The 26801-nt window shown below is 38.2% G+C and overlaps 1 protein-coding gene across 1 annotated transcript in view; it reads right to left on the minus strand.

Annotated features, from left to right (window-relative positions):
• Positions 1-11546: 11546 nt before the first annotated feature.
• Positions 11547-26801, minus strand: part of C6H12orf42 (chromosome 6 C12orf42 homolog) — a 72756-nt gene continuing 57501 nt past the window's right edge. The window contains exons 5-6 of the mRNA XM_045152257.1: positions 14987-15349; positions 11547-11974 (exon numbers count right to left, since the gene is read on the minus strand). Of these exons, the coding sequence (XP_045008192.1) occupies positions 11547-11974; positions 14987-15349 (791 nt within the window). The remainder of the gene's footprint in view (positions 11975-14986; positions 15350-26801) is intronic.

Here is a 26801-nt window from a genome sequence, read left to right on the forward strand (position 1 = left end):
TAATCACAATTTACTTATTAATTCCCTTTTCTGAAGACTCTGGGATTGTCTTAATACTAAGGAAAAATGGAAAATAAAGCAAAGAAATCACTTATTAAAGGAGGATGGCACATTTATTTTAATATAAACATTTTCTTAGTAGATTGATTCAATCTATTCTTTGTTGATATACTTGGAACAAGATGTAAGGTAAGAAACAATTAATAGAAACAAACAAAAAATGAACCAGGTAAATAAAATGGGCAACATTTTATTTCCATATAATTTCAGATAAGGAATAATTAGTCTATTATATGCCTGGAAGCTCCCAGTTTTAGTTTCTCAAATCCTCTAGTTTTTGTTTTTTTTTTTCAGATGAAAACTGCCCCACACTTATATGAAAGAAGGAAAAGTTGTAGCAATAGGTCATCATGACAAGTATGAATACTTTAAGTTCAATTCAGAATTTCTATGTCTGTTTTTGGCTTATGCTAACTCTTCCAAGTAATATAAGCAATGTATTTATTATTTCTACAATTCAGAAATCATGCTATAGGAAATATTATATAGTACACATTCTGGACAGGAATGAAAGTTGTCAAGAGTTCAAGCTTGCATGCATTTTGACAAGCAGCCCCACAATTAGGAATTTGCATCATCCCAGATAAAGATATAATAAAGATATTTAAAATCCATTCACCACAATTCCTAGTACTAGAGAGAAAACAAACTCCGTGGACAACATGTGAAGGAAGAGGTCAGTTTTACAAAAATCATTCTGCGTATGAGTATGTTAATATCTACGAAAGGGTCTGCACCAAAATGTACTTGTTGACATTGATTGGCCCATATATAATTTCTGCCCTTTTATACCTCTTGCCGATTTATTTCTTTCCTTCCTGTAAAAAAAAAAAAAAAAAAAAAAAAAAGTTAATGAGAAGACTATGCAGTGATTTCCATTTTGAGTAAAGGAGTTGGGGGGGAGGGTCCTGCACTCATGCCTGCCTTCACATCTGGGTTAGTGACATGCATGCAAAGGGTCTAAAGAGAGAGGTGGAGAAAAAGTAGGGAGGAAGGCTTCACCATGCTAAATGAAAAGCAAACAATATGCATATCAGCATCCTAAGATGTACCACTCTGCTGGGAAAAGCCAAGACAAAAGAATTATCAGACACCCCAGTTCAAAGCACATTGCACCTGTCAAAACGTCTGTCCTCGTCTATAGAAGTGCATCATCCTAAGAAAAAAGGGAAACTTCAGAAAAGTCACTCAGGAACAACAGCTTACTTTGTCTCCTTCCTCTTGCCAACTCCTCCATCTGAAAGCCATTGAGCTCCGTGCTAAAGATTGCCTAGAAAGACCAGACAATAGGAAGGTCTCTTTCATTGTCAAGGACAGTTACACTTTGAAGATGATGCTCAAAAGAGGTTAAAATGGGTCAACAAGCAATTGTTGAGCCTATGCAAGGACATGTGAAGAGAACATTGTTAAAGTTACACACACACAAATCTCAATCTCAAAGAATTCAACTTTAACCTAGAGGAGATGTGGAAAGAGCTAACATGCAATACTGATTTCTGATTTCACCTCCTTCCCCAGAAAAGCGAATGGGGGAGGGGACCAACCTCACAAAGAATTAATTAATACACAGTGTAGGGCTTTTTTTGCCATTCAGAACACGGAGACATACTACATATTAGAAAAAGAAATGCAAGATAGGGCAAAGGAAAAATGTTATTTTTAAAAAAAGACATAAAATCATGCAAGATGTAGGCAATTCTAGTTTTAAAAATTATATTTTCTGGCTAGGCATGATGACATGTACTTGCAAACCCAACACTTTAGAAGGCTTAGAAGGCAAAAGGATTACCCTGAGCTCAAAGCCATCTCCAGTGACACCCTATCTCAAAAAAAAAAAAATACATTTTCTGCATGTACTTTAGGAAATAAGTGTAATGTTTAGTCAGATGATTGATAAGTGGCTGGTGAGTAAATTTGAATAGTAATTTTTACTTTTGTGCAGTTTCTGAGCTAGTCTGAATAAGAAAACCTCAGAAGCCCATCTTAGGACCACGGTCATAGGAAGAAGCAGCGTAGTGAATGGAAGTCAGCAGACCCTCTGGTGTACGGCCTAGCTGTGCCTTGCACAAAACATGTGACTTTGGACAAGTCACCTAACTTCTCTATTCTCAGTTTCCTCTTGGGACAAAGGGACTAACTAACAGTAACCTGCCACAGTTGTATTAGGAGCACTAAAAAAAAAAAAAAAAATTGCATCCAGGAGAAAGGAGAGCAGCATTATTCATAACACTCCACAGGGGAAAACTACCCTGATGGTCACAGGCAGGTTAATGGATAAGCAACATGCGATACATCCATATGATAGAGAGTTTTGTCACCCTGAAAAGAAAGTGGTCAAGGAAACAGTGATGAATCTTGAAAAAATGAAAAGCCAATCACATAAAAACCGCATATATGATCTGCTCATGTTGAAGAAGCAGGATAGAGGCATCTATAGAAGCAAAAAGTGGATCTGTGTTTTTTTATGGGCTGTGGGAGGTTGGGGAGGGAAAATTGAGATGCCTACAGAGCACAGGATTTCTACCTGGTAGCTGTAAAGCCGGCCAAGGTGATGTCCACACATACCTGTGGGTAGACTTCCACTAGTGAACTGTTCACTTTAAGTAGGTGATTGATATGGCATATGAATATAATAATTTCACTACAAAAAGTGTTAAAAAAATAATCAGCAAGAATGGCAACAAAACTTTGCGGCAAAAATTTTAAATGAAGTACCATGGGATATATTTTGTAATCATGGAAAATGTTAATAAAAATTAAAAATAAAATAAAATAAAGATTTTAAAAAAAAAAGAAAGTACAATGTGGGTGGAATGGAATGAGAGTAGTATAATAAAAGAATCAGAGCACTGCTTGCCACATCTCAAGTATTTGATAAAATATCAAAATTCCTTTTAATGAATTAATATAAACCATTAAGATAAACCCTTGTAAGATTACTATGTTCATTTTAATCTTAAAGTATTCATCTTTAATAATATTTTTATTTTTTAGTTTATATATTTTATTTACTTATTTGAAAGAGGGAGAGAGAAAGAGGAAGAATGGGCATGCTAGGACCTCCAGCCACTGGAAACCGTCTCCAGATGCATGAGCTATCTTGTGTCTCTGGCTTATGTGGGTCCTGGGGAGTGGAATCTGGGTCATTTGGCTTTGCAGACAAGCCCCTTAACCGCTAAGCCATCTCACCCACCCTAAAAATATTTTTAACTGAAGTTATCTCCTGAGGTCTAAGGACAACATAGCCCTAATTAGTCTACTAACAAGGTAAATTTGACGAAATTCTACTTTCTCTTTCAGTTTTCGATTGAAGGATTATGACTGCTGTATTTTAAACTTTAGCAATTGATTTGCAATAGACTCAAACCTAAGAAAACTGTAAATAAAGATTTATCCTGAAATACACTCACAATTGGCTATCTCTTATTTATCTATTATTTATTTGTTTGTTTGTTTATTATTTGGGTAGTGCTGAGTCTTGTCATTGTTATTCCAGACTGGATTCATTCTTTTAAGAAGGTGGGCTGGAACAGCTAAGTGTGGTGGCACATGCCTTTAATTTCAATACTCGGGAAGGGGGAGGCTGAGGTAGGAGGATTGCTTGTATTCAAGGGCAGCCTAAGACTAATTCCAGGTCAGCCCGGGCGAGAGCAAGAACTTACCTTAGGGGGAAAAAAAATGGTGACTGGTTAACAGTTAAGGCACTTGCCTACAATGCCTAAGGACCCAGGTTCTTCTCCCCAGAACCTATGCACAGGGTGGCACATGCATTTGGAGTTGCTTTACAGTGGCTAAAGACCCTAGTGTGCCCATTGTCTCTGTCTCCTCTTAAATAAATAAATAAAAATTTTAAGTATTTAATTTGTTCCCAAAAGCTATACATCCTATGTCTAACTTTTTTAAATGCCTTGTTTGGTTACCAATTTTCAAAATCTCAAACAATTCAAAAAATAAATTGAGTTGGCATCCCCCACAAGGTGTCAATTCCTCCCTTATTTTCCTATCCCACGTGTCAACATATGTGTGTATTTATAGATCTGCAGAAGGGAAAAAGTAAACCTGTGGTTATTTATGGATTGTGTAAAATGTGTAATTTTATAAAATAAATTTGCCATGCCTTTGAACTTTATCACAAAGTTACAAAGCAGCTAAAGAAATTTAAACTTCAGAATACTTCATTTATAAACACTCTTCCAAAGCCTCCAAGTTTCATAACTTTTTTCTTTAAAACTCCCATTCTAAATATATAAGCCTCTGGCTCATAGACTTTTATTGGCTCTGGACATTGTTTTGTCCCTTCAAGTGCTCTCTGCTTCAAAATCAAGTTGAGGGCTGGAGAGATGGCTTAGCAGTTAAGCGCTTGCCTGTGAAGCCTAAGGACCCCGGTTCGAGGCTCAGTTCCCCAGGTCCCACGTTAGCCAGATGCACAGGGGGGCACACGCGTCTGGAGTTCGTTTGCAGAGGCTGGAAGCCCTGGCGCGCCCATTCTCTCTCTCTGCCTCTATCTGTCTTTCTCTCTGTGTCTGTTGCTCTCAAATAAATAAATAAATAATTTTTTAAAAAATCAAGTTGAAATTCTGCCACTGAAAGCCTTTTACAATTATTGTCACCCAAAAGTAACTTTTTGATTCTCCACTTTGCTTGATTTGCTATAAAGCTTCAAAATCATCTTTCCAGAACCTCTGAGTTAATTAAATTTGGAGTTTAGAATTTCTGCTGGTATTATGCCCATAAACTACCTATGATTTAATGGCACATAATCAGTATTACTTAACACCATCCAAGAGATTCCAAGTAACATTGTAACAAATGTACCAATACGTCATCAAAATACATGACAGAGTTGGGGAGAAGGCTCAGGGGTTGAAGATGCTGGCACAATGCCAGCATGGGTTCGATTCCCCAGTACCCACATAAAATCAGATGCTCAAAATGATGCATGTGTCTGGAGTTCTTTTGTAATAGCAAGGGGCCCTAGTACATCTGAAGTCTTTCTATCTATCTATCTATCTATCTATCTATCTATCTATCTATCTATCTATCTTCCTCATTGTGGTGGTTTGAATAGATAGCCCACAATATATTCAGTGTTTTATTAGTTTGTAGATTGCATCTGCAGCCACCTGGCTGGAAGAGGTGTTACTGGGCAGATCTTAAGGTGTGGTGGTGGGTTTGAGATTTCAATCTAAAGATACGCAAAGGGCGCCTAGCTGGAGTTCCTGAAGTGTGCTGTGCTGTGTGGCTTTTGGTTTTTAGGCTTGTGCTTCTCTGTCTCTCTCTCTCTCTCTGCTTGGTCCTGTGAAGGCAGGCCAGCTTCCTCTGCCATTATGGAACTTCCCCTGGATCTGTAGGCTTCAATAAATCCCTTCCTCCATAACTCTGCCTGGTCTGGAAGTTCATCCCAGTGACCCTGAAGCTGTCTGCTACACTCATCAAATAAATAAAACTATTTTTATTTTTTACAAATACATGAGTATTCACACTAAGTAAAATTAACAGCTTCACCTAAATTTGGCTTGTAATTGACACCAAATGAATTTTCAAATTTTGTAGATTTAGGATCTCAGAACTGTTGCTGAAGCACTACAGACATGGATATTACTCTGGCATCATTTCTTGTCTCACCATCAAGGCTTCCTTGGCTAAAATGACTCCTCATTACTGTCTATATATCCCCAACAATATACACATCACATAGTGGGTGTTCAATAATTTTATAGAAAGAGCTAAGTCATATACTAGATCTACCTTCTCAAGAGAAAAAAAAAAAAAATTAGTTAAAATTCTCAGGCCAGTAGCTGACACACATAAAAACCACCACTGGGTAGAATCACATACTCAAATATCTCACAAGGGATGCCTCAAATGGTAAATGCCCAGTCAGTACTTCATGACTTATCCCAAAGTAAGACTGACCATTAGAGGAAGAAAAACAGAGCGGGGAGATAGGAGAGGGCCGAAATAGGAGGAGATACTAGACATGGGAGGAAAACAGAAAATATGTAAGAGAATTGATAAAGACCTTGATCTGTACAAAAAAGGTGACACAGACCTTTAGAAATTCTGAAGCATTTTCCCTGACGTCAAGTCTTCTCTGACAACTTCTTTGCTGAGCACCTGCATGACCTCACATCCTCGATCTGTCACTTGAACATCACCTTATTCTTTCTCTTGTATGTGCAATGTCATAAAATGTTTGCCTAAAAGATAATACTTGGAGGATTCCAGCTGCCATTTTTTTTTAAGCAGAACTTTTCTAAACCAGTGGTTCAATCTAGCATGGTGGCCCACACCTGTAAATCCAGGACTCAGGAAGCTGAGGCAGGAAGATTATGAGTTTCAGGATAGTCCAGGCTATACCTGTCTATAGAGACAAAATTAAATAAATTGAAGGCCCTAAGTAAATAGTTGGTTAATTTAATTCATCAATTACATTTGCTGTTTTGAAATATGGGATTTGCTTCGCATATTATACTATTGCAGTGTGGTTTTTTTGAGCATAGGTGATAAAGGCAATTATAGCTACTGTGTTTCTGTTTCCTCATTGATAGATCAATTATTACTGCTGGTCTCCTGGTACTATAATGAAGGTTAATTCAGTGTATAAGAAACCTCTCAGGAACATGGTAACATGGACTTGGATATAGCATACAATATAAGGCAGAAAAGCCCTTACATAGGCACACTAATCAATGATAGTAGATATGCTAATTATCATTGACATGAAAAATAATGACCTGAATTTGCATACGAGGCCTTTCTTTTCAAAATGCTTTAGCTTGATAGTAAATTCGATCTCAAATTTTCCTTGGAAATAAACAAAACATGTCATCCCAAAGTAATGCAGAAGAATCAGTCAAATGGAGGGAGTGACACCAAATGCTGGTTATAGTTACAGAATGCTTTCTTGGCTTCTCAGGTCCAGTTCAGATCTGGCCCCTTGGCTTTTCCCATGATGCCCCCAGCTGCCCTTTGTGTTGGTTAACTCCAAGGATCTTAAAAAGTACTGCCACCTCCATAGGCTTCCCAGTCACCTTTGTCACGTCCTCAGAGCCTCCTTCATGCAGATTCCTGTTGCTCCTCAGAAGTGGGTGCTAGGACACCCTACTCCTACTTTCCCTTGCAGAGTTCAGACATAATTATGTATTCTCAACCCACAATTGCCTCCTCCTCCTGTTCACCACATTCTCTCAAGGAAGGGTAACTTAAGTAGTTTCTATGTTCACCTCACTTAGGATGGTTTATACTGTCAACTTGACAGAACCTAGAATTACTGATGAGGGATGCTCTAGATTAGGTCGGCCCCTAGGCAAGAACATGAGGGATGATCTTGATTAGGTTACATGAAGTGGGAAGACCCACCTTAACTGTGGATGGTAGCATTCTATGGGCCAAAGTCCTGGGTTGTATAAAAAGGAGAGCTGGGCAGGAGAGACTGCTTAGCAGTAACAGCTTTTGCCTGCAAAGCCAAAGGACCCAGGTTTGATTCCCTCGGACCTATGTTAGCCAGATGCACCACGGGGTGCATGCATCTGGAGTTCATTTGCAGTGGTTGGAAGCCCTGCCAGACACATTCTCTTTCTCTCTCTCTCTCTCTCTCTCTGTCCCTTTTTCTCTGTCATATAAATAAATAAATAATATATTTTTAAAAGGAGAGCTGGCTGACCACCAGCATTCATCACTCTGCTTCCTCCCTGTGGGTTGGACGTGGCCAGCTCTAATACAAGCTCCTGCCTTCATGCCTTCCCCACCATGCTGGACTGTAACCTGGACCCGTAAGATGAAATAACTTTTCTTCATCTACACTGATTTTTTTTTTATCAGGTATTTTGTCCCAACAACAATAGGGCAATCTATCATTTATGTACCAATATAATGTCACAAAATTTTATTTATGGATATTGGTTGAATATCCAAGTGTTTATATGTGCATGTATATCACCTTTAATAATATATGATAGCATTATAATCATTATAATTGATGCTTCCTTATCGATGAAATAGATACTAATAATAATTACTTCATGAAGTGATTGTGAGAGATGAGAATTATTAGTGAGCATTAAATTCTTAGTACAGTTCCCTAACACAATATGTGATAAGCATTTAGCTCTCTATGTTCAATTATTTTATATATTATGAGGGGATTCTGCACTTATAAAAATTATTCACTAAAGACTCATTTAAGTATTTAGTTTCTACAATGCTCCAGTATTATAAATCCATCAATTCCTACTTTCCAATACAGCTTTCAAAACAATATTTTTCCTCCTTGCTTAAAAGATGCTTATAGTATGTGATAAGTAATGTGCTACAAATGAAATCACATACCCCTGAAGAAATAAAAACAAGTTGTAATTCAAAATCTAAGAAACAATCATGCCATAGGTTATACAGCCTCATTCTTGTTCTCACTGCCCATACACACACGAATTAGATGTTTCCTAAAGTTGATATATCCTCAATCATAAATGTGTATTCTGTAGAGTTTTCAGAAATCATGGCATTGTGAGTGATCTCACTAAATTTACCTATGTGCCTAAATTCTAGTGATAGTTCTGGTTTAACAGCCCATGGCTATGATGGTCAGTATTCAAAGTGCTCCTCATCCATCCCTATCTAAGTGTGTTCAGAGTTGGGCCAACTAGCTTCTCCTCAAATATATGTACCCAAAATAAGAAAAAAAATCAAAGGAGAGCATTTTCTTGAAGGGATTATTGACAGGTTATGAGTCTTACCTAACTTATGTGAAAAAAAAAAAAATCCTTACTTTGAGCCCTACCAAAGTCCATGGACTTGGTATGCCTCAAGTTTTGAACAATGTTCTCTCAGATGTTTTCTCATATGTATTCTATGGGTCATCAGTGTCACAAGGAGATCTTGACAAATGTTAATTGTTTTAAGAAAATATATACGTGCAAATACCAGGGGTCCCTGATTAAATAAGGTTGGGGGACCCTTATTTAAACAGAGACTACTAGGTTTTGTTATGGAATTTCTCTGGTCCTTAATATAGTAATATGTCTCTCTGAGAGGGCAAACAGTGAGCTACATCTCTATGACATCTATGAACACTTTTCTTGTGCTACCATTCCATGGACTACATAGGGAAGACTGCTTTAGAATCCAATATAGGTGATATTTTATATCTGTTGCCTGTATCCCTTTCTTTGATTCTCAATAGAACTGCTTCTTCTACACTGCATAATTAGTAAATTCACTAATTCGCAACTCTACAGCTAGGGAATCCACCTACCATATTAAGTATATTTTCTGTTCTTGGAATTGGCCATTGTGAATTTATGGTTAATTGTTTTAGAATTTCCTAAGGCAGTAAGTGATCTCTTGACCTGAAAAAAAAAAACACACATGTGCTAAATTCATATTTAAATTACAAGTTAAAATATCCCAAAATCAAATTTGTATATAAAACCCACCAGTTTGCCCACATACTTCTTCCCAACAAAATGCCAAAGTTAAGTTCAGGCTGTCACATGAACTCTGGTGAGCAGATGCTGTTATATACTCAGGATATGTTAGCAATCACCATTGACAATCTCTATATTCCTTTACTACAAAGCATTACTTTATAAAACTCATAGTAATCTGGAAATAGCTCTAAAACATGGGTATACCCCTTCTTTCTAAAGTTTCTTACTCCTAAAGAATGCTACTAGTTAAAGAAATTAAATAGTTTTCAAAGGACTAAATAGATTCTTAAATGTAAGCTTGCTTAGAGCATCTCATTCATACTCAAATTCTGAGAATTAAATCTTGCCATGAGATATAATTTTTTTAATTTTATTTTATATATGTTACAACAGGTTATACATGATTTTCCTCTCACCTTAACTCCTGTTGTCCTGGAGGCCCTCCTCAGTGGAGTTATGGTAGTCACTGTGGGGTCATGAAAGACTCAGTCAGTCCCTATGTGTAGGCACGCTATTATATTATATTATATCATATCATATCATATCATATCATATCATATCATATCATATCATATCATATGTGCACAAACATACACATTACTTTGAAGCAAAGCAAGAAGAACAAAATGTATCAAAATTTTACAACTTCCATATATCAAACACTATAAATCCAAGCCAGTGGGGAAATTACAAGACTTCAGATAGGTATATTGGTCACATTGATTCCTATTTCTCTCTGAGTGTTAAAAATGGAAACAAAATCCACAGTGAAAAGAGAGACACTCATCTCATAAAATTCCCGATGAACTTGATTTCAATATGACATCATAAAATGGTATAAGAAGCTATTAAGCTACTCAACTGTTGTAATTGCTTTAAAGGACCAAGTTTTAGGGCTGCTGAGACAGTGTACCAGTTAAGACACTTGCCTGCAAAAGCCTAAGGACCCAGGTTTGATTCCCCAATAACCACATAAGCCAGAAGCACAAGACAATGCCTGTATCTGGAGTTTGTGTGCAGTGGTTGGAGGCCCTGGCATGTCCATTCTATCTACCTCCTTCCCTCCCTCCCTCCCTCCCTCCCTCCCTCCCTCCCTCCCTCCCTCCCTCCCTCCCTCCCTCCCTCCCTCCCTCTCTCTCTCTCTCTCTCTCTCTCTCTCTCTCTGTTACATAAATTAATTAATTAAATGTTTTTAAGGGCTATAGAGATGGCTTAGCAGTTAAGGTGCTTGCCTGCAAAGCCAGAGGACCCCAGGTTCAATTACCCAAGACCCAAGTAGCCCAGATGCACAAAGTGGTACATCTGGAGTTCATGTGCAGTGGCTGCATGCCCTGGTACACCCATTTGCTGTCTCTCTCTCTCCCTCTCTCTGCTTCTTTCTCTCTCTAAAATAAATAAATATAAACTTTAAAAATATATTTTTTAAAAAGACCAATTTGATAATACCTGTCCTAAGTCACCCCAGCATTTTCTACTAGAAATCAGAAACTTTGGAATCTCTTTTCTAGTTAAACTGACTTCCAAGTGTTTTAAAGCCTCAAACTAGGATCTGGCTTCAGGTTTCTGACATAAAATCCTTAGTACTAGGCACATGGGTAGTAATCAAATTTCATGTTTAGCTATGAGATTATAGACATTCAATTATGTTTTCCAAACCTCTTAGTAGAAATTCTAAAGGCCCTTAGAAAAATATCCTTAACCAGGGCCCAAGTTGGCAAGCGAAACCTTTTACCTGCAAAAGCAAGACAAAGGCCTGTGCGCATTGAAAGTGGCACGCGGTGTGTGCCCTATCCTCATGCGTGACACGGATTCTTTGCTATCACTGCAGAACTAAAATACTATTAGAAATGCTTCCAAAGGAACTTTTTTTTTTTTTTTTTTTTTTGGCTGCGATCGGAGACTTTTGACATTATTTATTAGGTTCAAAAATGCTTCACAAAAGCCTAACAATGGTTCTGTGGAAACCAGTACATCTGAGACCCTTCTGTTGTCCCGGGCAGGCATTGATGGGAAGATGGGCAGCGTCCGAAGCAGAGAACAATTCCTTCGCAGCGGTCAGCGTAAGCGAGCATTCAGCGCCGCATTCACCACTGGCCTCGGAAGGGCCTGTGAGCAGGCCTTATGGAAACGCCCGAGAGGGCGATGGGGTGCCAAGGAACAAACATTTATTAGCCCCTTGGAGCAGGGACGGGAGGAGAGCTGAGGGAAGGAGGTAACTGCCCTCCTCCTCCCTTCCTTGGCTAGCGTCTCCGGTGCCATGGCAACTGGGACTCCCAGTGCACTTCCGGACACGATTAAAGGTTCTTTAAGGAAATCTGGGTGTGACGCCCCCTGGGAGTTTTGGGGGGTTGCTGCCCTGTCCTTCGGCTTGGGTTCCAGCGGCTTGGGCTCAGAGGAGGTCCGCCAGGTGCTCTGCTGGGCGCAGGGATTCTGGAAACTTCTGCACAGGCCAATAGCAGAGAAAGTTCTCTTAAACTTGGGACCTGCAAGGCAAATCAGTACGAGTGGAGCCTCCATCAACCAGAGAAGTACCCCACCGCACTAGCCCGGACACTGAACAGAAATAAATCAATGTTTGCAATGTGGTGAGAAAGGAAGGAAAAGAATTGAGTGCAATCTTCATATTAATTTAATAAGATTTAAAAGAAAACACTGTTATCTACTATTCCTTTCGTAACATTTGCAAGAACCTCTTCCTGGGCCAAAATAATGTTTACAGAATTTTCACAAAACTTTGCATTCCAAGGCAAACTGTTCAAAACTTCTAAGAAAGGAAAACATACCTTGGTGACTAAAGCAAAGCCTCATTTGCTAAATATGGGGGAAGCTTGTGAATACAAAATTAAATGGTGCTACAGATAATGCTAAGATCAACTGATGATTTGAAAACAAAAAATCCAAAAGGCTAATAATTCCTTCATAGATTTTATTAGACATTTTATACCAGTTAGTAATTAAAACAAACAGTGGACTAAATTGAAGCAGAGTCTATCAAACAACACATATTATATACTCAATTTGCATCTTTATGCGTGCATAATCTTAAAGGTAGTTGAGAAATTTTATGCCTTAACTTACACAAAGTAAGTCTAATTTTTCAGTAATGAATGAAGATAATGTACATTCTTTAAGTCACTTTTCACAAGTTGTAATTTCATGGACTTTGAATAGCGGATACATTTCTAGAATGTTTATAACCTCAGGATTACTTGCAAATTCAAAAATAAATGTACAAAAAATTAAAATTATCATTATTTTTCTAGTAGTTGATGTCAATTAGCCAACAGACCTCTAAGTAATTCAGTCATCCTACACTGTTGTGTGCCTACTAGGCAGCAGACATCTCTCACTGTACATTCAACATTGCCAAATCAAACAGAGAACTAAAGAAGTTTAGTTTAGAATCTGATTCTCCAAAGTAAGAATTATTACTAAATGTACAAGCAGAATGGCATATCCATGTCTCCAGATAAATGAAAGCTTCCAAACCCATTACTTTGTGAAAATCGATTGTAGCTATTTTGGACTTCCAGCTTGGGCAAGTGAGGCTCTCACCACTGCCCATATTCAGTGCAAGAAGAATCCATTGAAAATATGATTGTAATTCTAGAAATTAGCATGATAGAATCAGGACCTAGACAGAACATGCTGTCCCGTGTCTTGCAAAATGATTTTTAAAAATTCTTTCCAAAGAACCACACTAATGATGTATTTTTACAACCAACTAGCTTAGATTTACAGCGTGGTTTTAATAACCTCCACAAGGATCTGCTGGAATCTGGGTGCCATGAAGTTCAATCCCAGCATATCACCTGGCCCAGGCCTCTTTGTGCTTACCTAAACATGAAGTGTGAAGTACTGCCTACATTACATGCTTGCTAGTGACATCAAGTGTGTTCACTCACTCACCCATTCACTAATATTTGACAACCTGGTATGTGCCTGGGTGTATTCATGACAGTAGGGGTCCAGAAGGGAACAAGGCAGGCAATAATATCCTTGGATTTACAAAGTTTATAGGCTAGTTGTAGGGGGTGGGAGGAGGAGGCAGATTTATAAGTCTTAACTGGTGATAAATCCTGAGAGAAAAATAAAGGAAGATGAGGATAATTGCCCTAAAAATTTGTAGGAAACGAGAAAAGAAACTAAGAATCTGATGGAAGACCTTCACAAAGTAACTGGGCATGGTGGCATACACCTTTAATCCCAGCACTCAGCAGAGGTAGGAGGATTGCTTTAAATTGGAGGCCAGCCTGAGACTACAGCATGAGATCCAGATCAGCTTGGGCTACAGTGAGACCCTACCTCAAAACAAACAAACAAAAAATACATGACAAAGTATTAAGCATTAAATACATAGTGTTCAATCCCTAGATGCCATGGCAATTTAGAACCTAATATAGGAATGCCCTCACCTAGAGTCAGAAAGAAAGGCTTAAATCCTGACTCAACCCTAAAGGAACAGATGTGCCTCTGATTCTGCATCTAAACCATGAGAAAACAGCAGTTCCTATCACAATGGAGGGGCATTTAGGTTAATATTGAGGATGTGTAACCAGATGGTAGCACATTGCCTTAAAATAGTATAATGCAAATATTGTTAACCAGTCCACATCATCTGCAGCTCATCAGATCCAGCCCCCCAGAAATGAGGGAATTTTTGACTCAATGCCTCATGCAGATCACTTTCCAGTGCTTATCTTAGCAAAAGTTCCCTTTAAACAAAGGCTACATAACATCAGAATAACACTTCAACATGATAGTTGCTAAATAGGGTAAGTTTTCCTTGCATTTCCTCTTCTGTCTGTATGCCACTACGCTCACTATGACCACCATACAGTCCTTACCAAAAACAAAGCCTCTAAAAAGTCTCTACAGATTGATTGCTTAAATCAATCCTCTCAAGACAACAACTCTTCATGGCAGTATCTAACCTTAGGCTGCAGGTGAAAATAAACTTGAGCTCAAAGAACATTTATGGGAATTCATCATTGCTAGAGAACAGAGACTAGGCCCAAGATCTTCCTTATTCCAAAGCCCATTCTTTCTGTTCTATTTCCTTACAGTGAATGGTGTTGAAATAATTATTATACACATTATCCTGAGGTATGAATTCACAGCTTCTTTATCTGTAAAGTGGAGAGACTCATAAATGTGCCTAAGTGTCCCATGAGGATTTCATAAAATGATAGCCTACCACATGATGGCAGCTTATCCAATGGAGGCTGGAATGACAATAGCTGTCATTATCTGGTGTAATACCAAAATCATCAAATTGGCTATCATCAACTTATAACTGATCTCTCCTTCAATGCCAAACTTGACTACAGGTAATCTCATTAAGGTTGGCCCAATTTAGTTCCTATCACACCTTCCAGAACATGACCTGACATTGATTCAATCACTAGTATTTCTGTTTATATCAAAGTTCAAAACAAAAAGGTGATCAGTTGAAACAAAAGAAGAAAAGTTTGAGATCACAATGTATTACCTACCAGGATTGCCCTTGGAGTTAGCTGTAGGGTGGTTCTGAAGTGGTATATGTCTACCTGCAGCTTCCAGAGAAACAGCACGCACTGGGGGTGGTTTAACAGGCTTATTTGTCAACTGATGTTCCAAATATGGGCTACTCCAAGCCTGCTTCAGTATTCCTCTGTCTCTCTTCTTGCCTTCTTCTTTGACAGTAAAGACCAGTGGTTCTTCTTCTATCTCACTGGATGGTGCAGGGGAAACACAGGCTTCTCCAAAGCTTTCTTCATCCAAAGAAACTCTGCTCATGGAAGATCTAGGGATTATGAACTGACGAGTACAGAGTAGTTTTTTACATTGTAATGCACTCGGAGCCCCTTCTAGAAACCCTGCAAAAAGGAAATTCATTAGTTTGAAAGAATTCACTTTGATGGCACCTAATAGGTAAGGAAAGAAGGGTATAGTCAGGTACTATGAAGATATTTATTTCCTTTTTCTACCCTGAGCAAACAGAAATAATACTGATAGTCACTGGGGTATTTGCATTACAGAAGAGGAGGGGGTGATATGGACAGGAAAATGAAAGGTTCAGAATACTTCTATTGAGTGTGAGCTATGTTGCAGGCACTGTGTGGATCCCTACACATGGTTACCATTTAGTCCTTAAAGAGCCATAGCTAACAGAGTATTATTATCTCCATTTAATAGGTCATAATGCTAGCTTAAAGCTTGTAAGTAGCAGTGTATCCCTCAATACCCCCCACCAAAAAAAATAAATAAATAAAAGTCTTGATGAATTTGTCTTCCAGTGCCTTTATATGTGGTCTTATTTGGAAAAAAGGTCTTTGAAGATGTTATTAGGCTAAAATCAAGTCATCCCCAGATTAAGACTTACTTTGCTTATCTTCTTAAGAATTCTGAGACACAGAAGAGTATGTGTCATGGTGAAATACACAGAGGGAAGAAGTCAGGTAAAGATGGAGACAGGGACTAGAGACATGCTGTAACAAGCCAAGGGACCCAGGAAGCTACCAGAAGGAAGAAACAAGAAAGAACCTTTCTCTAGAACTTTCAGTGTATGTATAGCCATACAGACACCTTGATTTTGGACCTTCAGCCAAACCATATCCTTCCAGTTTCACTGCTTCTTGAATGAATTTCTGGTTTTCTCTACTATACACCACTATCATGTTACTTAAGTTAATAGAACAATCAGTTTGGTATTAAGTAATTAAAGACAGATTCTATTGAAAGGAAAATCCTTTTGTAATTTCTAATGGCTTTCAATTTTTTCCTTAGTTTTTCAAATTTTCCATCCTTGATAGTGACAAAACTTGAGCCAAATTCCATAGTTCTTGAGTTGGTGTTTCTTGGTAGATTACATGTGAGTCAATATTGGCCAACCCTAATTGTACATTAAACAGCATCTGATGTGCTTTAAAATGTACACACTGTGAGCTGGAGTCGTCGCCTAGTGGTTAAGGCACTTACCTACAAAGCCGAAGGACCCAGACTCAATTCCTCAGTGCCCATGTAAGCCAGATGTACAAGGGTGTCTGGAATTTGTTTGTAATGGCTGAAAGCCCTGGCATACCCATACTTACTCTCTTTTTGTCTCTCTCTCTCTCCATATATATATATCTGCCTTTCCACTCTCTCTCTGTCAAACAAATAAAATATAAATAAAAGTAAAGTTAAAAAAAAAACACACATAGTCCCAAAACTGGCCAACCTAATGAGAGTGGAACCTATAGAATCTATACTGTGAGATCACTCCATGATTAAAATGAATAATCAGATGATAATGCACTGTATTCACAGCCTCACAGTGACTGTCATTATTGGCACAATATTGGTCCCATAAACATCCCATCATGGATGTAGAGAAGGGTATGAGGTTCCCATCCCTTACTGAGAAGTCATTGGCAGTTAATGGCTGCTTGCAGAATGGGAAACATTTTCTATAGTGAAACAACCACTAGTAAATTGGACGTGCTTTGATAAATAATCCCCCATCCATACTCATGCAGGCAACCCTAATTAAACTCAGTGGCTCACACATGTAAACAAGAAATAAAAAGCTTAGTTGGGAAGAAAGGGTGTAGTATAAGGGGATACAGAGCAGGGACAAAAGAAGGTAATGGGAGAGGATTATGTTCAAAATACATTATATGAATGTATACAAATGTCAGTGAAATGGAATTCAGAAACAAAAAGAATAAAATAAGACGCATAGTTAGAGTTGAGCTCCTGACCTGCTAATCATCAGAGATTTTAAATGCTGTTAGCAATTTTATTCAGTCAAATAATCATACATGTGATCTAGAAAGTCAGTATAAGGTTTTCTTTGGGTCTCTTTGCATCAGATCCCATCTTGGAATTGAGAAGATATGTCCCCTACATGTTTCTTTACATTGTTTCTTGTTTTTATGCCAATAATCCCACTTGAGTCTCACAGGAAGCCTATGACTTACTAATTTTGCCAAGGAGAAAGTGGAAGCTCAAGAGAATAAGCCTCTTGATCCCTACCACTAGTCAGGGTGAGACTGGACATGATCTTGGAATTTTCAAAAAGCTTTGTTTTTGTGCTTCATAACACTTTCCAGGGGTGCCTGAGAGTCCATGTAAGTGACATGACCCAGGAATATAGAAGTACCCATGCAGGCAGACGAGAGCCAACAAAGATTAGGCACTGACCCCTGGCTGAGCACTGCCCCCATCTGGAGTTTGCAGTGGCAAGAAGCCCTGGTGCATCCATTATCTCTCTCTTCTTCCTCCTTCTCTTCTTCTCCTCCTCCTCCTTCCTCTTCCCTCCCTCTTTCTCTCAAATAAATAAATATTTTTAAAAACTTTGAGGGGCTAGAGAGATGGCTTAGCACTTAAGGTGCTTGCCTGCAAAGCCAAAGGTACATCTAAGAATACCTGATCATTGTGCTAATATGTCTTCAGGCTAATAAAACTGGATTATAGCTGAAACAACGTGATACAGATTCTCTCAGAGGAAGAAGAACAGTTAGAGAAGTTCAAAGTCCAGAGGAAACAAGCAAGATCAAGGAAAAAATCAGAACCTATAGATGATAAACTGAATATTAAACAGAGTACAACTCCTAGACAGATTAACATAAGACCTCATACTAAAGACATTTTATTATGAAGCATGTCGAAGACAAGCAAAACCACGATCTGCAGAGATAAAGCAAGTGTAAGAAACCTTCGGCTATGACACAAATTATTATTAGAAAATCATTATTGGGAAAGAATTTAAGTTAGTTATGATTAATATAAGGTCTGATGGAGAAAGGAGACTATGAAAGAACAGAGGTGTATAGCAAGCAGAGAGATGAAAACTCTGAGAAAGAATAAAAAAGAAATTCAACAACTTGAAAAACAACAGCATGGTAACAGAAATGAAGAATGCCTTTGATGGGCTAATCAGTAGATTGAATCTGGTCAAAGGAAAAAGTCAGCAGACTTGAGGACAGGTGACAAGAACTCCTCAAATTAAAATGCAAAGAGAAAAGAGAGATATAAAAAAGAACAGATTATACATAAGAATTGTGAGATAGTTTTATAATTACATACATATAATTAGAATACCAAAAGAGAAAAACGAAACAAAAGACATATTTAAGACTATACTGAAAAAATTTAAATTAATTACAAGCAGTACATCCCAACATCTCAGAAAACATCAAGCAGTATCAATGCAAAACAAAGACTTGACACCTATGTGTATCATATTCAAACTGCAGAAAGACAAACACAAAGAGAAAATATTGAGAGAATCTAAGAGTGGGGAAAACACATCTTAAGGAGAAAACAAAATAAGAATTATAGCAAGAGATATACTATATAGTATGGTGAGCATAATTAATAATATTCTATTTTGCAAAACACTGCAGAGTAGATTTTAAGTGTTAATCACAAAAAATGAAAGTGTGTGAGGTTATGCATAATTTAATTAGTTTGAGCCATTCTATAATTAATACGTTTAAAACACCGTTTATACACTATGTATATTTTCTTTTGTTAATTAAAGTAAAATTAAAACTTTAAAATAATTATAGCACAGCACAAATCAGAAGCTATGTATGAAGAAAGGGAAATAAAATAGAGGTCAAGCTAGTACTGAACTGGAAGCCTCCTCATTGCTGGTTAACTGCTAGAAAGTGCTGTGCAGGTAGCTGAGTGAGAAGTGTCATCAACAAACTTCATCACCAGTGGACCCTGAGAACCACATAACTGCCCTCTAAGGCTTAAAATCTCAAAGGGAAGCTTCATGAGGACAGGGGAAAGCATGGCATGAGCATAGGCTGGACATTACCTCCTTGCCACAGCAGTGGAAAACCAGAGTGAGCCAAGCTCTGGCAAGAGGAGCTGACTATAACACCCCTAGATCTCCCCCACCCCCAGAAGCAAACCTTTTCCAGAAAGGCTCCACATCTCAAATTACCACCAACTGGGGACCAGGCATTCAGAACCCATGAGTTTGTGGGGAACATCTGGTTCAAACCACTACAACTTGATTACACTGAATTTATTGATTACCTGAATAAACCATGGATTTGTGGGCTATAGTTTCTTCATCTACACTAGAATTAAAATGATTGCTAAACTCTTCTCAAAATCTAAAAAGAGCCTGTGAATCTCCAAGTGGATGTTTTTAAACTGCACTTAAATTTTTTTTTAGTTATGTCCTTTTAATTATTATAATAAGGGATATTTATTTCATTGAAACCTTGTTAACATTTCACAGGTCCAAACTAGGTTATCTCAGTACTGGGGAAGTGACTTGGTGGGCAACAGCACTTTCCCTACAAGCATGAGTACCTGCGGACACCCAAATCTGCTTGAGTTTGATTCCCTCAACCCATGTGGACAACTCGGCAGAGTCATGCACAGCTGTGACCCCTGTGGGGAGCAGAGACCAGAGAATTGCTGGGGCTTGTGAAAATGGCAGCTCCAGGTTCAGGCAGAGACGTCATCTCAGGGAGACACATAGATGAGTGATGTGGGTAGGAGGCACCCAAAGCTCACTTCTGGCCTCTGCACAAGTATCAACACACACACGCACACACATGCACATGCTACACACACTACACAGGCACCCATAGCATCTAACACAGGCAAATAAAATGGTAATTTCAAATATTACAATCAAATACTATGGGTATGGGAATATGTATATAATAATAAACAGGGATAGGATGTTGTCTCAGTGGTTAAAGACACTGTCTTGGGCTGGAGAGATGGCTTAGCGGTTAAGCGCTTGCCTGTGAAGCCTAAGGACCCCGGTTCGAGGCTCGGTTCCCCAGGTCCCACGTTAGCCAGATGCACAAGGGGGTACACGCGTCTGGAGTTCGTTTGCGGAGGCTAGAAGCCCTGGCACGCCCATTCTCTCTCTCTCCCTCTATCTGTCTTTCTCTCTGTGTCTGTCGCTCTCAAATAAATTTAAAAAAAAAAAAATTTTAAAGACACTGTCTTGTTTTCATAACCCACTGGCCCCAGGTTCAATTCCCAAGCCACCCATGTAAACTGGTTGCAAAAAGTTAAAGAAAAAAATTATACATACATACATATATATATATATATATATATATATATATATATATATATATATGAGTCTGGAGAGATGGCTTGGCAGTTAAGCACTCGCCTATGAAGCCTAAGGACCTTGGTTGGAGGCTTGATTCTCCAGGGCCCTCATTAGCCAAATGCACAAGGGGGTGCACGCATCTGGAGTTCATTTGCAGTGGCTGGAAGCGCTGACATGCCCATTCTCTCTCTCTGCCTCTTTCTCTCTCTGTCTGTCGTTCTCAAATAAATAAACAAATATATATATATATATATATATATATATATATATATATATGGTTTGTTTGCTATGGCAAGAAGTCTGGTACACATGAATACATACACACACACACACACACACACACACTCACACAAATAAAAATTTAAAAAATAATAATAGCCAGGCATGGTGGCACACACCTTTGATTTCTTCACTGAGGAGGCAGAGGTAGGAGGATCACTGTGAGTTCAAAGCCAGCCTGAGACTACATAGTGAATTCCAGGTCACTCTGGGCTACAGTGAGATGTTACCTTGAAAAGCCAAAAAAATAAAAATAAATATTACTAATAAGTGCCAGACCCACCCAATCACAACATACATATATTCACAGTTTACTCATCTATTTTTCTGTTCATAAACATGGGACATAAAACCTAGTTTTGATTTTGATTTTTTTAAACATTATAAACAAGATTGTGATGAAGATTCTTGCTATTTTGTACTTATATACTCTACTTTCTCCAAAAGTAAAATCGATAAGATGCAAGTATTTCATATCTTCAATATTATTATAGCATTCCTGTCTTATCCAAAATGTCCCTGTCAATCTACACCTTCACGGGAAGTATATACAGTTTTCTATTGTTCTACATCCTTACCAAGACTTGTCATGGCTTGAATGGGCATACTCATTTACTTATTGTCATTCTAGTGAGTATAAAATGACACTTGTATGGAGGTTTTACTCGGTATTTTCCTGATAAAAAATCAACTCAGGCATCTCTCCTCCCGCCAGCTCTTTCACCGGGATGGTTGGCACATGGATAATTATGAACTAGGTTTCAGTTCCTTTTCTTCCTCCTGCTCTGTGAGTTCAAGCCAGCTGGAGAATAGTGACAGAGCCCCAGAGGACTCAGCGGGGAGCACTGAGCAATCCAAAAAGTCCATAGTCTGGCTCTAAATGAGTAACCAGGAGTTGACCTTCGGGGATTGTGCTCACACGCTGACATCGCTGTGACCCAGTGTCATATTTCACCTCTTGCCACAACTCCGGCCAAACCCTACTCTGCGTGCAAGTAAACTCTCAGATGATCCCCTCAACTGAGCCATTGACTAGCTCTGGCCACAAACGGCTAGAAATACAAAGGCTTGTGCCTCCTGCCTGCTGTCATCTTGGACAGCCCCTCAGCCTTCATTGACGTTGTCAAGTCTCTCACTTTGTCTGCTTGGAATCCTTTTAACTTATGATTGCACACTGGAAGGTGGGGTTGTACATATGAACAGTTAAAAACCACACCGTCAGTGATGCATAGCCAGGAAACTTATCTTCCCCCATTGCATTTACTCCACAAGAAAAGGGAGGAGTCTTGCCTACTGGATCTAGAGAATGTCATAGCAATGGTGGTCTTTCTTAAATGGTTTCACGAATAAATATTTCAGTGAATAAAGTGAAGGGGAATATGAGGAAGGTTCAAACATAGAGCCTGCCACAACAATTAGAAAAGGAATCCAGGCTACCTTCAACGCCAGCTTTTGTTGAAGGGATCACTGGAAATCTATGCAGATATTATTTTGAAATTTAGAGCCTCAACTTGTATGAACATGAACCCCATGCTGAGTATGTGCATGCCTCGGTGAAATGGCAAAAAGAACCTGACAGATTCTATTCTTACATTAAAGCAACACACTGTGGAAAGCCTGAAGATAAACCATCTATGCTTGATTAATTAGGTTTGTAAGTATTGTTTCAGAACCAAACAATATTTCTAAAGATTTCAATAGTTCAAAGATTGCCCTATGGCCGTCTGGCCAATACATCTTCTAACACATGCAGTTTACAAGCATTTTTCTTCCCAATATGCTGTCTTTGGTTGGTGCGACATTGTTTGAGTGCAGGTCTAGTTGGGTCACAGTGGTTTTCTCCTCGGCACAGCAGTGGTGCTGAGCACAGCACTTTGACCATACATCTTCCATGTCATTTCCATCAAAGGCACATGATACTTCCTGGTGACCAATCAGGAGTGGTCCAGCATCCTAACAGAGGGCATATTGGCAAACTAAGCTTTCTTAATGACAGCCTTTGTTCAAGACCAACAAAAGGGGGGTCCTGAATATTAACATGTGGCCTTGGGTGAAGGTCACCAGGATGGCACATCCATCATATATCACAGCTGAAAAAGAGAACTTTATAAATTCTGTCAGAACCTACTGTTGTCCAAATAAATGTAGTAGGCTGACAGCTGACACGAACCAAGCAAACGGTTTTGAGTGATGGTCTCCTCTTTGTCAAGTATCTTTTCACTTCTTTGAAACAGCAACAGACATTACGTTCAGAGATGATATTTAAAGAATATACCTTGGAGCCACATGGACTTAAAATAACCAGGCAACTCAATTAAAATATCAATTTAATAGCATGTAATCACTAGGCCAAATGACATCCCCTTCTAACAGGCATAGCTTTTCACATTAAAAGAAAAAAAAAACATATTTTAACATCTCAGCATCTTTAATGCTCTTAGTAGTAAAGACCAATAAATCCACATACATTCTATCAGTATAACTTACACTGTTGGCTTTATTGGTAGAAGAGAATCAAAGGCCTGGCCTTATTGACACTACTGTGTATCTGTTAAAGGCCTACTAAAGTAAAGCATGACAGCGGGACCGAATGGATCTAAATGCTGCCACATCATGCATTTAACACGGAATCTATGAGCAGATAATAAGCTTTCTACTTGCCAATTTTAATGGAAGACAATTCTGTGATTGGTAGAGATATGAGGTTCTGATTATTAAATATTATTGTTTGAAATTTGAAATTTATTTCCACTTTTAAAATCTCATAAAAAAATATAAGCAATAGAAAGATTAGTAAGCATGTGTGTCAGATCTCTGATTCTCTTTGCTGTCATGGGAGGGGCACGCGGGGTGGAGGAAAACAGACAGAGAAGAGTGGCTTTGTATTCTACAGATAACGCATATGCTATCCTGACTTTCAGGCATTTTTCTCAACATCTGGAATATGTTCCATTGCCCCTCCTCTATTTCTACTCCTCTTTCAGAGCATTTTCTGCTTGGATCTCTCTGCTGAGTACCCTCACCGTTCCTTGAATTTGCTTTATTATAATAGTCGCCACTTGAAATTGCTCATTGATCAATATTGTTTTCAAAATTACTCTAAACTCCATGAGACAGGAAGCAGAATGCATCCATTTTACTACGGTAAATGTCCCATAAACATTTGTGCATAAATGGTAACTTCCAAAATTTAACAGGATACAAGTCTGCGTTTATTACTTTTTGACTTAAAATAAGTTTGTCCTTTTCTTCCTTCCCTCCTTCCCTCTTTTCTTCCCTCCTTCCCTCCCTCCTTCTTTCCTGCCAACCTGCCTGTCTGCATGCATCCTTCTCCTTTCTGAAAGAAAGCTGGCCTCAGAGTTGTCTGCCTCCTGTCTCAGCCTTCCAATCGCTGCGATTACAGGTGTGCACCTCCATACCTGGCTTGACTTATAGATGTTTCTATGAAATGACAGAAAGTCACGAGAACGTGAACAAAGGAGTCAGCACCAGAGCACCTTACACTTGTACCATACAAAAAAGACACAATCACTGTGGCTCGGCCTCCAGCCATTTATGCTTCATTACTTCAGAGCAGGCATATTTAAATGTAGGACAGAAAGAACGCAGTTTGTGGATTATCTTTAAAGGTGACATTTTATAAGAAAATTAGTTGTATAAACATGTCAGGGAAAAGGTTACCTGAAATAATGGTGGTTCCAAACTCTCATCTACTTGCCTTGGCATCAAGTCCTCTTTCCACTTCTGTGCATTTACTGAACCCAGAATGTTCTCCACTGAGAATGTTTTCTATCCATCCACATCCAAACGTCCTTCAAGGCCCAGGTAAGAACCACACCTTTTATGCAACACTGCCCACCCTTCTGCTCAATCTCACACCAATCTCCTTATCTTCTGCATGGTCCTTTGACATAATGTGAGACTCATTTCACCCCAAATTCCACATACTATGGGTATATAAGTCACCCTCCTGTAACCAAAGAAGTTTAGATTATCTGTATGATGGCAAATCCAAGTAGTTTTAATAAAATTTGTTTTTGTTATTCAATTTCCTTGACTGAAACTACAATTAATTTTAGCCTCAAAACCATACATGTCTACGTTTGTTTTTCTCTTAAATAAATGGAATGCTATGAAAAAGATATCTAGTTAAGTTATGAAGACTTTTCATCCTCATAAATATGGTTAAATACATTACCATCTCTTATTGAATTTCAAAATACAGAATGATAATAACAAGGCCCTCCAGGTAAAAACAATGCATAATTATACATTTGCTATGGCTTTGTGAAAGAATGCTCCCTTCTACTATATGTGTTCTGTCCTAAGAGGATGAAGAAATAGGCTTCAAGAAATTAAGTGACTTGTCTAAGGCTGTTCAACTCTTCAATAGAACTAATTCCTAGGCTAGCTTTAAAGTAACTGCTTCCTTCTCCAAGCTACACACCCCACCTGAATTCTATAGGACAACCGCTGTAGCTGAATACTGCAATGCCTTTTCCCACTGGGGGGTAATCGCTGTGTGTCCTGCCTCTGTTCCTCATCAGAAAGAAGGACAGAAATAGTTTTTATGTTCATCCAACAAAAAAGGAAATTAATGGTTGATTAGATGCCTGTTCAACACAATGAGAATAAAAACCAGTCTTCATGGTGAATTATTAAATTAGAGGGCAACTTACAGTGCAGCTATGTCTACACAAAGCCAAACATCCAGTAGATTCAGCCAAAAATAAATAAATAAATAAATAAATAAAAGAAAGAAAGAAAGAGAAACTAGAGCTTAGCAACAATAAAAACTGAGATTAGATAAAGATAACTGTTGACCGGACAAAATAAAATGAAGAAACAAAAGTTGATATAGCAGTGCAGTTGTAACACAGTACCGGTGGAGTTTACAAACTTCAAGGAGTCTGTAAGAATGAGACTTTTGATGCTCATTCTCTGAAGACACAGAAATTCTACTTAATATACAAAAATAGATGTATTAAACTTCTGAGGGGAGTATACATTCTTCTCTTTCCACTATTTCATTTCTGTTTCATTTTCAAAATTCAACTTTAAGATCAAAATCAGGAAAAGACAAAGCCATTATCCAAAGATACTGAGTTACATCCCAGCCCAGGATATTAAAAGAGGCACCTTTCTTTTGATAAGTCTGGTATGCAACACATTATGATGCAGTCATTCAACATGACTTAGTTTTCATATTTTGTGAGTTAAGTATTGCCTTCATTTTCTGTGAGGCAAAGTATATTGAGATGCATTTTATCTACAAAGAGTTGTAAATCACAAAACTCATTTGGTATTCACACTGATTTTTTTTCCAAAGTCCTTTCCAATACCATGACAAATATAAGAAAATCCTCTTTAAAATCTGTAATTTTCTGCTTGACTTTTTACACATAGCTGTTAGCTATAATTTGAGATGTTTTCATGTCAACTGTGCCTTTGGAGGATGCAATTTTAATATCCTGTGTCATTTTTTGATTTCTGTTTCAATTACCAGCACTTGTGATATTGTTACACTATATTATTAATAAAAAATTTTTACATATCTTAAATGAATAACTTATTAATTTAACTCACCCCAACCCTTAAAAGAAGTAGATCCAGGAGGTAGACAAAGGGAGGATTTAAGATAGATTGGAAAGTACCATTTTGTGAACTGAGTCCCAAACCCAGGAATAAATTTACAGCTGCCACTCTTTTTTGTAACCTTAAATATGACTGGGACATATGGAGTAGTCCTAAGGACTTACTATTTTATTTTATTTTATTTTATTTTTTAGGACTTACTATTTTAAAGTGTTCTCTTCTTTTTTTGTGCTTCTCAATATGTCTCATTATTATCTCAGAGTTTCTATTCATTTCCAAAAGAATAAGATCTTTGTTTCATGAGTTCGTTTTTGCCTTGTGGTCCCTTCCCACTTAAGACCACAAACCTCCACGTGGGTTCTTACCACCAT

This window comes from Jaculus jaculus, chromosome 6 (assembly GCF_020740685.1).
Source record: "Jaculus jaculus isolate mJacJac1 chromosome 6, mJacJac1.mat.Y.cur, whole genome shotgun sequence".
Classification (NCBI taxonomy): Eukaryota; Metazoa; Chordata; class Mammalia; order Rodentia; family Dipodidae; genus Jaculus; species Jaculus jaculus.